At 41.9% G+C, this 13,850-nt stretch overlaps 1 protein-coding gene across 1 annotated transcript in view; it reads left to right on the top strand.

The window, feature by feature from the left end:
- Positions 1 to 13,850, top strand: part of prox1a (prospero homeobox 1a) — a 90,539-nt gene that overhangs the window by 41,618 nt on the left and 35,071 nt on the right. Inside the window, exon 4 of the mRNA XM_051919554.1 lies at positions 7,158 to 7,352. Coding sequence (XP_051775514.1) covers positions 7,158 to 7,352 — 195 coding nt within the window. The remainder of the gene's footprint in view (positions 1 to 7,157; positions 7,353 to 13,850) is intronic.

The following is a 13,850-nucleotide window of genomic DNA, read 5'->3' as shown; positions in this document are numbered from 1 at the left end:
GAAAGAAAGAAAGAAAGAAAGAAAGAAACCCTAGTGATACATGTCATTACATGGCCATGGAGGGCACTATATAATTGATGCGAAAAGCACAATAAAATGCAAATATTGTATATATAGTGCATGCAGGATATGAAAGGCACTATTTAAAATAGATAGATATGAAATACACCATATAAATTAAGTATATGGATATAAAAAGTAATGTGTAAATATAGATTGAGAGGAAACACACTATAGATAAGAGAGAAATAGAAAAGCAGTTATCAGTAACACACTTTAACAGAGTAATAATAAAGATGCTAAAAGGTAATAAATCATAAACAGATATTATGACACTATATAACAGAAATAGAAATAAACATATAAAAGGGTCTCCATAATAGGAAATGTGCTGTATAAGATAAACAGGCATAAAAGGCACTATATTAGAAAAAAAATAGACGTGAAAGGCTGTATATAACAGACAGAATAATAGAAATTTGTAAAATGATAGATAGATAGATAGATAGATAGATAGATAGATAGATAGATAGATAGATAGATAGATAGATAGATAGATAGATAGATAGATAGATAGATAGCAGGATTCCATAGATAGATAGATAGATAGATAGATAGATAGATAGATAGATAGATAGATAGATAGATAGATAGATAGATAGATAGATATTTTAGCATAGTCGGCAGGATCTCATTAGTTAGATAGATAGAGTGAAAGGCACTATATAGTTAATAGACTGGTAGTGCCTTCTTCATCTATCACTTATATAGTGCCTTTTCTCTCTCTCCAACCTATCTATCTGTCACAGAGTGCCTTTCACTTTGTCTGTCTGAGTTATTTCTTACTTTTTATCATTCATTTGTAGCTCTTCCTGATATATTATATTTATTTGCTAAGTCATTTGTTAACTCAGCCATACAGCCATGATGGTTACCCTTACCCCTTGTCTCTATCATTTTTCTTCTTTACTTTATGAAAATGTTCATTTTTATTTATTTATATGTTGATTCATTTTTTAGTTTATTTATTTGTCACAATTTCATTTATTTATGATGTTATCATTTTTAAGAATTTGCAAGTTTTAGATTTAATTTTTGGACTTTGCTCTCTTCTCCGTTTACGCACTTTCATGTTACGTTTGTTTTATTTTTTAATTTATTTTCCTCTTTTATTTTCCATTTTGCCTGTTTGTTGACTCCAAAGATGGCTTTCCCCGTATTCTCTATTGGCCCTTGTATTTGCACATTTACTATGTTAGTACTCATTAGTACGTTCTTGCAAGTTTTTGGCTGGTGTTTGTCTGATTTCTTTGGACGGTCGTGTCCACCCTCGGTGTGGAGTGGCGGCCTGTGGTCGAGGGCGTCTCTGTTTGTCTTTGTTTCTTCAATGGCAGCACACAGCCATTTGCCTCACTGACCGATGGACGTTGTTTTATTGTTTTCTTTCTTTTCTTTTCTGTTATTTGTTTCAGAGGGGCGGCTAACCCCCTTTTGCAGTCCTGTGAACAGAGTAGGTGTGGTGTGCAGAGTGTAACGCAGTTTGTTCAGTTGTGGTTTTCCTGACGTTTAGATGACATTTTGGCTCAATAGTTAGTTGATGTTGGACTTGAGGACTTGAATGGCTGTGGTTTGCAGTCTGTAAACTTTTGTTCTGGTGCAGGTTCATGAAGCTGATGATGCTCGTTCTTTCACTTTCAGTGCTTCATTAGGGGCTTGTCGGTCTGCTAGATGAATACTCTGGGAGTGCCATCCAGAAATAAAGAGAGGAATTGCTGTGGCAGCCAACCTTGGTTTGAGACGGCCATGATGGTCGCCTTCTTTCTTTTCCACTCATTTTTAAAACTTTGTTCTTAATTGTGATTCTTCCTTGAGTTGATGCTTGCTTCTGCTCACTCTCTTCAATGACAGAAATCGGAATTAGTGTGGATTTCTACCTTTGAACGTCAGAAAGATGTTCTTTTTGCAGTTTTTTACTGTCCAGTAGTCCATTTTGTTTTTGGAGGCTTTCACTTATTTATTTACTTAAATTCTTTTTCATGAACAAAATCATAACTCACGACAGTAAGCATTTATCATATCAATTTATCATGTCTTATACAATATTTAAAAACAAGAAATGTAGGCCTTTAATTTACAACTGTCTGCAAAAACCAAAAAGCTTCATATACGTTGGCTGGAATTTGCAACATTGTGATGATGTTAAGGTCATGTAACTGTGCCCCAGAATTATTGTGAGTATAATAAAAGTAACAGATGATTAAAGCAGCAGTAGCCAAGATCGGGACAATGAAGGTTTGTGAAAACCGAGGAATCCAAACAAAAACAAGGAACCAGTAACAAAAGGGCCGAAATGAAAAGGAACGTGAAACTCCGAAACGAGATCGTAACCAGAACACAGTCTTACTTGGTGGAAAACAAACTGCTGCTGAGAATAAGGAAACATTTTGTATCCACCGAGGGATTAGGTCACGTCTAACTGGTGCCACATTTTTATTGTCACTTCCTGTGACTTACGGTATCTAGCACAATCATCGCGGTCATGTGATCAACAAGACAGGCATAGTGTTATAAAAAAGAAAATCAAGACAGTAACAGAAACAAACATTTTAATTTCAATACCAATCAAAGTCCCAAGGCTGGAAAAATGGGGAGGACTGGCGTCAGGAAAGACATCTGGCCATAATAAAATCCAATATTGAAGTTTGGTCAGGATGGGCTATAAAGATGGGAATAGCGACAGAAGAAGAAGAATTTCAATACTAATCAAAATTAATATTTTCATAAGTCATGCGACAAAAGCCCAAAACAGACAAAAAATATGTATATATATATATACTAGGGGGCTTTGCCCCCTGCACACTTCACTCGCCAATCCCCCAGCCTGTGCTACCCGCTAGCCTCATTGCGGCTCTGCGGCTGGCGTATGGGGATACAAATGTACAATTTAAACAGATTGTTATTTTCATGGGAATTGTTACATATGCATAATAGACCTAACTATTTTACAATACATCGAGTAATTAACCATATTTAAAAATAGTAAAACATAAGAATTTGAAAGTAAATTGTTTCATGTTGGATTAGAGTTATTCATTCCGTTATGTTTTTATTCTGTTTGGCTTTGAAATTAATACACAAATACTTTTTAAACTTACACTTTTACTGTAAAACTTCAGTAAAAATAATTTTTTGAATTACATTTTCACCAATATCGCATTGAATTTTGATTCTGTGTTTGGACGTTCATCGTGACAACGCAACGTAACTGCCCGTATGTGAATTTCGTTTCTTTCTCTCTATTTAATAAAATGACTTTTTCGAATGTTTGGCTCTGAGATTTGTTAATTTGCAAAAGCTATTCTAACAGGACACTGTAAACGTATCATAACAAGATCTCCTTTGTTGTCTAATGTTATCCCCTGAAGATGTACTACATTCCCATTCTTGGATACGTCCTTCTTTCAACAGTAACTTGTGCGGTGGAAGACCCGACGGTGTTAACGGTTGTAGTTATTCTTCGTGATATTGTAAGTTGATGTTTTCATCTTCATCACCATCACCACCAACAGTTTCAGCAGAGTCATTTCATACGCATTTAACCAATTTGCTGTGTAACCGTTTGACATTTTTGGCATTAATTTGTTTGACTTCATTGTTTCTCGGTGCTAGGACTGCCCGTGTACTCATTTTTTATGTTGATAACCCTTTGTGATGAAATTCTTCAGTAAGATTTGGACAGGATACGTCTTCTTTAATTGGGAACTTAAAGTGAGGAAAGTGTCAAACATTTATAAGAGCTGAGAGAGCAGGAAGTGTGTCTGACAAAAGCATTCACACCAATGAGAGGTGAGAGGACCACGAGGGGGCGTTTTTGAATGCGGTGGAGAGGAGGGCCTGACTTGAAAAAATCTCATGGCCAAAGTGTCGTCTCACAGGACTTAAAAAAATATCTTGCAAAAAAGTCTCGTCTTGTCTCAGGATTTTTTTATATAATAGAGAGTTATAAATTAGACGAAATACGACAATCAGGAGCAGAATGGAACAACCCATTGTGTTGAGGAACTGAGCAGAGTGAAGGCGTTAGCCACCGCAGATTTGAGAGAGTACAATGGTGTGTATTCATCAATTCATATTGGAAATATGAAAACATAAGGTGCTCATGTCTGCAATAAGGAATACAGAAGACTCAGGGCTCTACGCTAATGGCTTCAAACATTTAATAATCGTGCGCTTGCTAGGCTAGACTTCACTCATTTCTGCCACGTCAAGCCCTCGATGGTCATTGGACCCAGGATCAATACCAGCAAGTTGAACTCACCTGTACGGGTCTGTTGATTGTGGCGAGCTGCTGCTCGTTTCAACATTCTGGGGCTTATTTACTGTACATACAGTCGTCTCTTTATCAGGACAACGGTCAACACATTTGTGGCCCAGACGAAGAGCTCTTCACTTGAAACGTGTTGGTCGATAATGCTGAACATACAGCATGTCCACTGGAGCCCTGACGTGCCACGCTGAAGACTGTTAGTCACCTTTGTGACATCACCCCCAGTGTCTGGTTGAGATGGCTGAACTCACTGAGACACAGCCGATGACCTCGGTTGGGCTTGTCTGTTTGTCACGCCATTGCTAGTGAAGCTAATTAACTTTACAATGACCATGTTTATACCTTTAATTCTTTTTATGTTTTATCTGTAAATCGTATATGTATGCATTGTGTTAAAAAAGAACTCGTCTTTTGTGTTTTCTCATTCTTTGTATTTTATGATTAACCCTTTTTTACGCTTACTATTACTATAATCAACGTGCTCTGCACGTTATCGATTATATTTGCATTCTCTGTGGCCAATGACGTAGTATGTTTTCTACTGTGTTCTGTAAATAAGGTCCACTTTTACATTTTTGTAGTTCATTTTTCTTAACTGACTCCCTCCTTATATCTCTGTTTATGGACTTCATCTTCAGCACGACTCTGCTCTGCATAAGTGGGTTTGTTGGATGGATGAATGCATGGCTCCTGTTTCTTAAATCGCTAGATATAGTCATTTGCTGCAGATCCACGTTATTTTATTCCATAGACCCTTCCCATCTCCCAAGCGCGTTCCCTTAGATTAGTTGGAGCTTCTTAATCGGCCAGCATATCTGCGCCTTGGACCAGACTGACAGGTCACATGGTGTAAACTTTCTTTGATGGAATAGCGTGAGTGGGATTTTAGAACCAGAAAAGATGGTGTGAACCCAAAATGCATTGGCCTAAAGGTCATTACTGTATGTGACCCCTGGACATCTCCCAAATCAGTTTTTGTGAAAGCCCCAAGAATGAAGCCGGATTTGCACACCTCTGCTATGCTGTGGATATTCCAGAAGCCATCTGACACTTCCTAAAAATGTTAGTCTGAAGCCGGGCAGCTATTGTCACTCCAGTGAAATGTGTTTCACGTGCTTGTGGACTGGTGCTTACTGCAGGTCCTGCTGCCATTACCCTGGTATTCTCTTCATTGAGTCATGGACTATTTACAGAAGATGCGTTCTACGTTTTAGGCACTGTAAGTTTCAAGATGAAGTGTGAACATCTGACGGCTTCACTTTCGCATATGGTAATAACAGAGTGCCCACTTTGGGTTGGTGACATCCAAAGTGGGTACATACCCTTCATACCCTTCAGGTAAGGAGCTCTCTTGGGAGTCAGTCCTAATTGTCGAGGTGTGCCAAGCTGAGCAGAGCTGACTGGCCTGATCGCTTCAAGAGTTTTTTGTAAAACCTCACAAATTAATGTGGATGGAAACGAAATGAAAATCATTGAATCTTGAACACTATTGGAGACCAAAGCAGTCCTTAAAATGAAATGCTTAAGGGGGGAGAAAGTCAACTGAGAAAAGTAAACCCAAGACTGATACAGAGAGAGCAACCATGAACGATGTTCTTCAACGATGTGAAGAAATGGAATCGGCCGTGCGTGGAAGTTAACTGGAGGGTCAAGGACACAGAGGTCTGGAGCGTATCATCCGAGGCTTTCTCAGCAATAATACGTTTATGCATTTGTCACACTGTGTGAGATTTGAACTCCATGACGAGTTATCCCAGTTGCGATCATCAGGCATGTGATTCATTTTGAAGAGGACCCACCCACACAACACGCTGCCTTTGTTTCCTTTCTTGCTGAGTCGCACCGTATATTGGAAGTATTCAAGTAGTCATTTCTTTTCTCTTGCTATACCAGCATTATGCCTAATTTTGGCTCGACGCCTTGTGTTTGTACCCTATGCCCACACTACTCATTATAATATGCATATATTGGTCCGCTGGCTATTCCGAGGGGGAAAAGCTCAATTAATAGATTACGAGCCTCAGATGGATCCTGGCAGAACCGGTGGATAATATGGCTGTCTGGTGCAGGCTCATGAAGCTGAGGAAGTGCGTTTTTTTCGCTCGCAGTGCTTCATTCAAGGGTTTGTCATTCTACTGGATGAATACCATGGGTGAGAGCGCAATCCAGAAATAAAGGAATTGCTGTGGTAACCAACCTTGCTTTGAGATGGCCATGGTGGTTGTCTTCTTTCTTTCTCACTCATTTTTTAGTTTGTTCTTAATCGCACTTATTCCTTAAGTTGATGGTTCACTCCCGCTCACTCTCTTCACTCACAGAAATCAGAGATAGCAATAGCCGAGATCAGGAAAAGCAAGGTTCTGAAATCCGTGGAAACTGGACAAACCAAAGGGGCAAAACGTAAACCAACATGAAATTCCAAGACAAGATAAGAAAACTGACCCCAGTTGCTGGGTGTTTGTGCGAAGCAGCTGACCTTTATTCTTGCGTTAATGGTAATTTCCATTTTTGAGACCTTGTGACAATAGTGAGCGTGCTGAGAAGCTCTCTTGTCTCCCATTGTGTCACCTTGCTTGCTTCCAGCACAAGGAACAGTTTTGTCACCAGGTGTGTACCAGTCATATCACCTCAAGGTCATCAGAAGGAGTTACGGTAGAAACGTTCTTTTAGATGGCGAGAAATCTGCGGTTTTCAGATGTTAAATACCAAAGCCATATGCTGTGTATTTTGGGGGGAATGCCCCCAGGTTTCCATTTGGACATTTCCATCTGTTGTCTTAATTGTCCATCGCGAATGTTTAATGAAACATTTCTCTCTTCTTTCCCAACAGTTCAACCGATGCATCACCTCACAGCTCATCAAGTGGTTCAGCAACTTCCGAGAATTCTACTACATTCAAATGGAGAAGTTTGCGAGGCAAGCCATTAATGATGGCATCACAGGGACTGATGAACTGAATGTCACCCGGGACTGCGAGTTGTACCGCGCCCTCAATATGCACTACAACAAGGCGAACGACTTTGAGGTAGGAACTTCACTGGTCTATTGGTAATTGAGATCGAGCTCGGTGATAACGTTATAACGGGTGTGAATAGAACAATCGCATCGTCACGTGTGCAGAGTGCAAGTGAAGCTCTTACTCGTATGTCCGGCCGACGTGCAACACGTCACCACAGTCTAGCCTCATGATGAACTGGAATTGTGCTCTCCTCTGTATGACAGTGAATACTCGCTCCAAGGGGTCAAATATCAATTACAAAATGGGATAAGAATGTGGCGCCAGCCCACTAGCGCGCGCACACACATGCTGGGACACAAACAATTATATGGAGGAGAGTCGCATTTCACTCTTAATTACCTTTGAATTTCTGATCAGCACACATGTTTGGACAAACATCTTGCTGCTAATGCCTGACATCTTATTTTTTTTGCATGATTAACTGATGTTGTGAGCTGTCCATGTGGAGTTTGCACGTTCACCCCCCATTTTTATGGGTTTCCTCTCACATTGCCAAGGACGATTAGGCTGACTGGCGATTAGACGTTTGAGCACATGAGTGGACCCCGGGATGGGCTTCAGCCGCCACAGTCCTGGCTTGGGTTGTGTGGGTCTGAGACGGCCGAGCTGACTTTGCTTTGTTCTTTTGACTTCGACTTCTGGTTGACGTTTTTGGTTTTTGATAATTCTGGATTTTGGCCTTCACTTTTCACTGTCTAAGCTCGTTCCCTTCACTTTGTCTCCGTGTCACCTTCTTCTTGTTGTTCTGTTGGGCAGATTGACTCAAAAGAGCCCTGAGGCAGCTTTGCTGGCCACTAATCTACCTTGCCAGCCCAGGTTTAATTATGGGGGTATTCAGCCAAATGGACGCTTTGTTTGCTTTTAAGTCCAATTGTACAGAAGAATCTCGAAAACAGAAATCAGCTTCTCCTTACAAGTGAAGACCATTTGACACATTTTATTGAGCAAACATGCTGATGTGATGTGTTAGAATTTAAACATTTATTTTGTCTCAGATAAACTTCTTAGTGGATTTTTGGAGGATTCTGAATATATTATTGTTTTCTTTGTAACATTTGTCTACAATAAGTTCCTTTAGTTTAACGTGATGTTTTGTTTTTTCGGCGACGCCGTTATGTTTTTTCCTTGGATGTCATCAGTTTGTGGTTCGGTTCTTAGTGTTAAGTAGTCAGATATCAGAGACGTGTCCCCAGAGATTTTCCTGCCTAATGTCACACACGTAATGCTCTTTAAAAGCCAGCATCGAATTCATTGTGGCGTCCAAGATTGTGGATATCCCTCTGTAAGCAGTTTCTCAGCACATGGACTCCTTGTTGTGTATTCTGACTTCTTCTGTCTTTAGTTTGTTATGTTTTCTTCTGTTCCTTGGCCCTTAAATATTATTTACTTATAATTCATGGGGTTATTTCTTAGGTCAAGAGATCTATTGATAATGGTTATTTATTATTCTAGCAGTGTTAAATTTGAATCACGTTCTCCTGCGATGCGATTTTTTATTTTTTTGTTGATGGTTGCTATGCCACGGCAAGGCTCAGTGACTGGGAGTGTACGACCTGTGAGGTCATTATCATGACGGCATAAAGGTCGGTGTCTTATACTTCCTGGCCATCCAAAATTTGGACTCACAAACAAATAACCTTTAGCATCTTCCTTATCGTTAGATTCTGAGTTACTGGTTACTGTAATTTGTTGAGCATTTGTGCTGTTTGTCTTGTGCATGCCACACTTCGCACTGTATCCCACTTCCTTGCATGTTACATATTTGGCTTAAAGTTCCTATCATGTGGTGCGAACACAACACATAAAAGTGGCCAGGAACCTCAAGAGGTTCAGGGCTCCCATTGTCACCTTCTTGGTGTTAACCCTGACCATCTTTCAGTCTTGGAATGCTATGTAACAATGGTTAAGCCCGAGTGCGTCTCAGGTTAAGCTGCTATGATCCAATGTAAGGTGTTACATCTGAGTAACACTCGAGACAGTATTCTGTTGCCAACTAGTGGATAAAATAACATCATACTGCAAAAAAAATCACGTGTACCACTCTGTGGTAACTCATCAATATTCATGAGTCGGGTGAAGCCTTCAACCAAAACACACAATAACGTGGAAACGGAAAACTGTAAAGCCAGTTTTAGAATAAACTGAAGCTGAGCCATTAGTTGAATCAAGCAATAGTGATGACGATGTGAACTGGTCTTCAGACATTGACACGGATAGTGGAACTGATGCATGTGGCACTATATGACCGAACCGCCATGATGTGCCTGGTGACTTCAGTCATTTAATACTTTAGCAGGGTGTCATATCAAAAATGCAAAATGGTTGCATTCAAGAGGAAGAGCAAGAATGACATTAGGCCGCTAAGTACTGTTCACAATGCAGCAATATTAGCATCAGGGGAATAATAATAATAATAATAATAATAATAATAACATTTATATAGTGCTGTTTCTCACTGCTCAAAGCCCTTTACATAGACAGAGTTGAGCCACTTCCACCACCACTAATATGTAGCACACCTCCTGGATGATGTGACAACAGTCATTCTTGTGCCAGTAGGCTCACCACACATTAGCTGTTAGGTGGTGAAGGGGTGAGAGAGACAGGCGGTGGGGGATTAGGGGGACCAGAATGACCAGGCCAGGTTTTAACCTGGGCATCAGTGTACCTCCCTGGGGATCTTTAATGACCACTGAGGGTCAGGACCTCGGCTTTTTCATCTTATCTGAAGGACAGCATCATTTTTGCAGCAGTGTATCCGTCACAGCACTGGGGCACTGGGATCCACACACAGACCACAGGGTAAGCGGCCTCCCCACTGCCCTCTCCAACACCTCTTCCAGCAGCAACACCAGCTTTTCCCGAGGTGGTCTCCCATCCCAGTACTGCTGATCTTCAGGTGGATGACCCGTTATGAAGTGCAGGTGGCAGGACTGGTGACAATGCGGAAACACGGAAGTCGCTAAGCCTGGCACTGCGGTACCCTTCTATAACACAAAAGGTGGTGACGATTGTGCGGATCAGGAACTGACATTCTACCCTCAAGTGACAGAAAAACTATGAAAACTAAGCAATGAAATGCTTGTGCTGTCCTGATTGTGACGTCGGGCTGTGTGCCACATGAAGATCACAAGAAGGACGTGCCCTGAATCTGCATGGTCCTACTGTATCATGATTATGTTTTAGTATTTTTACATGTTTTTCTTATATGTAATAACATTGTTGATGAATGTTTCTGGCTCATTTTTTGGGGTTAAACATAATGCTAAGGAGGCTACTTAACAGTCCCAGGGGTCCTGCTCTGGCTGCAATGGACACAAAGTAGGAACCCAGCCTGGATGGGCTGCCAGTCCATCACAAGGCCCACTAACACACCTACACGGGGTCGGTGTATGAGACGATGACCCCAAAGCACTTGCAGTTACAGAGCAGACCCCACGTTATCAACATGATTAGCAGGCTACCAGATGTGTTCTGCAAAGATGTGTTCATATTTGCATATCTAAATTTTGGATTTGCAAACCGAAAAGAAAAAAAGATCCTGAATAAGACTTTTGTTGGCCGAGAAGAGAGTTAAGGTGGAGTCTTTTGCATATTTGGCCTCTAAGTGAGCTCTGATGTCACCTGAACAGGTAGATCTTGGAGACGATTACAAGCCGCGCACAAAAGACATTCAGCAATGCAAATTTGCCAACCCAACCCGTTTGTCTCGGCGGCTCTTTGTCTTGGCCTGTCCTTTTCAGCCCCTTTAGTCTTTCTGAATTTCCGTTGCTTTGTTCAGTCCTGCTGAGCAGCCCCAAGTCTCCCTGCCTCTACCTATCAAGCACTGCTTACCCAGAAGCATGAAACTGGAACCCAAGCCGATTCAGCAGATTGTGCTTTCGCCAGATTTAGCATCATCAAAGTTCTTTCCACCTTGGTTGTGCGTCTCATGAATGAATATGTCCTCTGTTTTGCTGATCTTTTGATGTTAATCTGGCCTGTCATTGTGCTTCGGTAATTTGCTTGCTTTTCCTTTGAGATTTCTTTGTTGCTCTTTTTCCTTCCTTCGGCTGTCCCCCTACTTTTAATTCTCCCCCCTCTCCTAACTTTTAATGACATAATTGTTGCGGTCCTTGTAGCGAAATCAGCTGGAGCTGTAATTACAGCCCCTTCATTAATTACCTTTGTTACGTCGGTCCAGCGCTTTCCCTTTCGGGCTCTGTTTTGGGTTTTCTTTGCGTGTAATTACTCGAGCACTCCGATGCACTGTCCCGAGAGGACCGAACAGCTGAGAGACACAAAGTGATAGCGGAGAACCGTAAGATTATCGAGTAACTGCGTGTGCCTTTCCTTCTTCAGAAATATCTTCACGGTGTCACATCGCTCGTTTTTTATTGGAGTGAAAGTCCTTCCAGCCGCTCGTTTTACAGCCGGGTCCTATCCTGGAGAGCCCTTAGAACAGGCAGGATCACCCAGAAGAAGCACCGAGACACCAGGAGACGAGAGTTAATCACAAAACGTGCTGAGGTGAAGAACCAAAAGGTTATCGGAACAGAAGATACAAAAGCCCGTTAGATGAATCAAAATTCAGATCAAAGTGAATGGGCAGAGGCCGTGACTCCTTAAAACGATTTAGAATTGCGTTGAGCTGTCAGCCCAGGAAGATAAAGAATATAATGGACCTGGAAATGGAGCTGTCAAAAAGTGGGACAAAACTGGAAAGAGCAAAAAAATCAGTTGACTGTTAGAAGGGCAAATCAGAAGCCCTGGCTGTAATATTTCACAGTTTTGGAGAGCATGCTTTCTATTTTTGTACTTCTCACCACACCTTCTCCTTATTTTCCATGACAAGAACAGGCCATTCAGCCCAACAAACTTGTTCATCGTATTCACCGAGATTTTCCAAAATAACGTCAAGTCGGGATCTGAAGGTCCCTAAAGTCCTCTTGTCTACCACACCACTTGGTCACGTCTTCCACGTGTGTGTTTCTTTCTAATGTTTTTGCAGAATGTACCCTCACGTTTTCATCTCTGTCCCCGTGTTCTTCCTGAAGGACTCAATTTATAGTAACAACAGAAGACCCCCACAGTGGAGAACTCCTCTCTTTTTAAGTAGACAGGGTTAGGGCTAGTTGGCAGTATCACCAGCCCCCCGCAGAAATCGACTCCTCACAGGCAACAAAATGAGTGTGCGGCTATGGGCTCTGGCAGGAATTCCTCCGTGCCAGTAAGTGGCAGGATTGTGAAATGGCATAGAATAGTCGAGACCCTGCAGCCAGTTACGGAGGTCAAGCAGTCCAGAAAGTGCTTGAAGAAGCTGAATCTGTCGGGCAGCAGGTCCAGTTTGTGATGGGGTGGGATGTTCCTGAGCCCTGAAGTATGCCATGTGGAGGGCTGCTGGTACTTAAGAGGAGCCAAGTCTGGAGTCAGAAAGTGAGACCAAAGAAAGCTGCTTTGGGTAATTGGGAGGGTGCCCACCGTGGGGTGGTAGAAGAGGGCTGTTGGGATAATCATCTGTACTGGCCAGTTCCAGGTTTCTCTCTTGTTAGAAAGCCCCATGGAAAGAGAAGACCCTTTGGAGGTCCCAATAGCCACCCAAATCTGAGTTCACTCTTTGTTAAGACCACCTAATACTAATCTAATGAGAGGTTGTTTCCTGCCAGTGTCCACTGCTGCTGCTGTGCTCTGCCCACCACAAACCCAGCGTGGGTTGAGTAGGTCTGATAATGGATGGATGGAATACTCGGTTCATTCTGTCCTGCAAGGGGCTCTGGTCTTCTGTCTGCTCAGTGTTCTGGTCTCACAATGGAGCTCCCCCTGAGATTTGTCTCTCAGCGCAGTGCCATACTTGTGTCCCTTCAGTCCCCAGGCAGCACATACAACACACATACTGTACATCTGCACCCCCTCAACCGTGCTGCATTGTTCTTTATCAAGACGCGCCCGCCGCCTCATTAGACTCGCCTTTCATCAGTGATAATGTGGCACCTTTCAAAGTTCAGAAGAGCCTTGGGGGGGAGAAATGCATTTTATGGCAGCCATGGGTGAGGGTCTCATCTTTCCATCAGAAAACAGTTCAAGGCTCTTCTGTCAAGGTTCTCTTCTCCTAGCATTCCACCCTAGCAGAAAAAAAAAGAAAAATAACTTTTAAAAGAAATTCACTTCAACGCCGAGGCAGGGCAGCTGAAATACAGAGGGGTCCTTTGACTTGAGGGGCTCCCGCATTTGTGTCTTGAGTATCGTATGTCTGACCTTATCGGTGACTGTCTTTATTATGGGGGCAGGCAGTCAAGAGTGGGTGTGTGTGTGTGTGTGAGAGCGCGGTGTCTATCTGTGTGTGTGAATCAACTTTCACAAAGTATGGGGATGAGACATTGGAACAGCCGAGGTGTTAGCTAAGCAAAAAGCAACCAACTGACCGGACGGCCTCCTGTTGTATTCATGTTTCTGTACACAAATACTTTTGTTTTTTTTTTTTGAAGATTTTAATCATGAAGAATCCATTTCTAAGATTTTCACATT

This window comes from Erpetoichthys calabaricus, chromosome 15 (assembly GCF_900747795.2).
Source record: "Erpetoichthys calabaricus chromosome 15, fErpCal1.3, whole genome shotgun sequence".
NCBI classification, from domain to species: Eukaryota; Metazoa; Chordata; class Cladistia; order Polypteriformes; family Polypteridae; genus Erpetoichthys; species Erpetoichthys calabaricus.
This window is presented reverse-complemented; position numbering and strand designations above follow the sequence as displayed.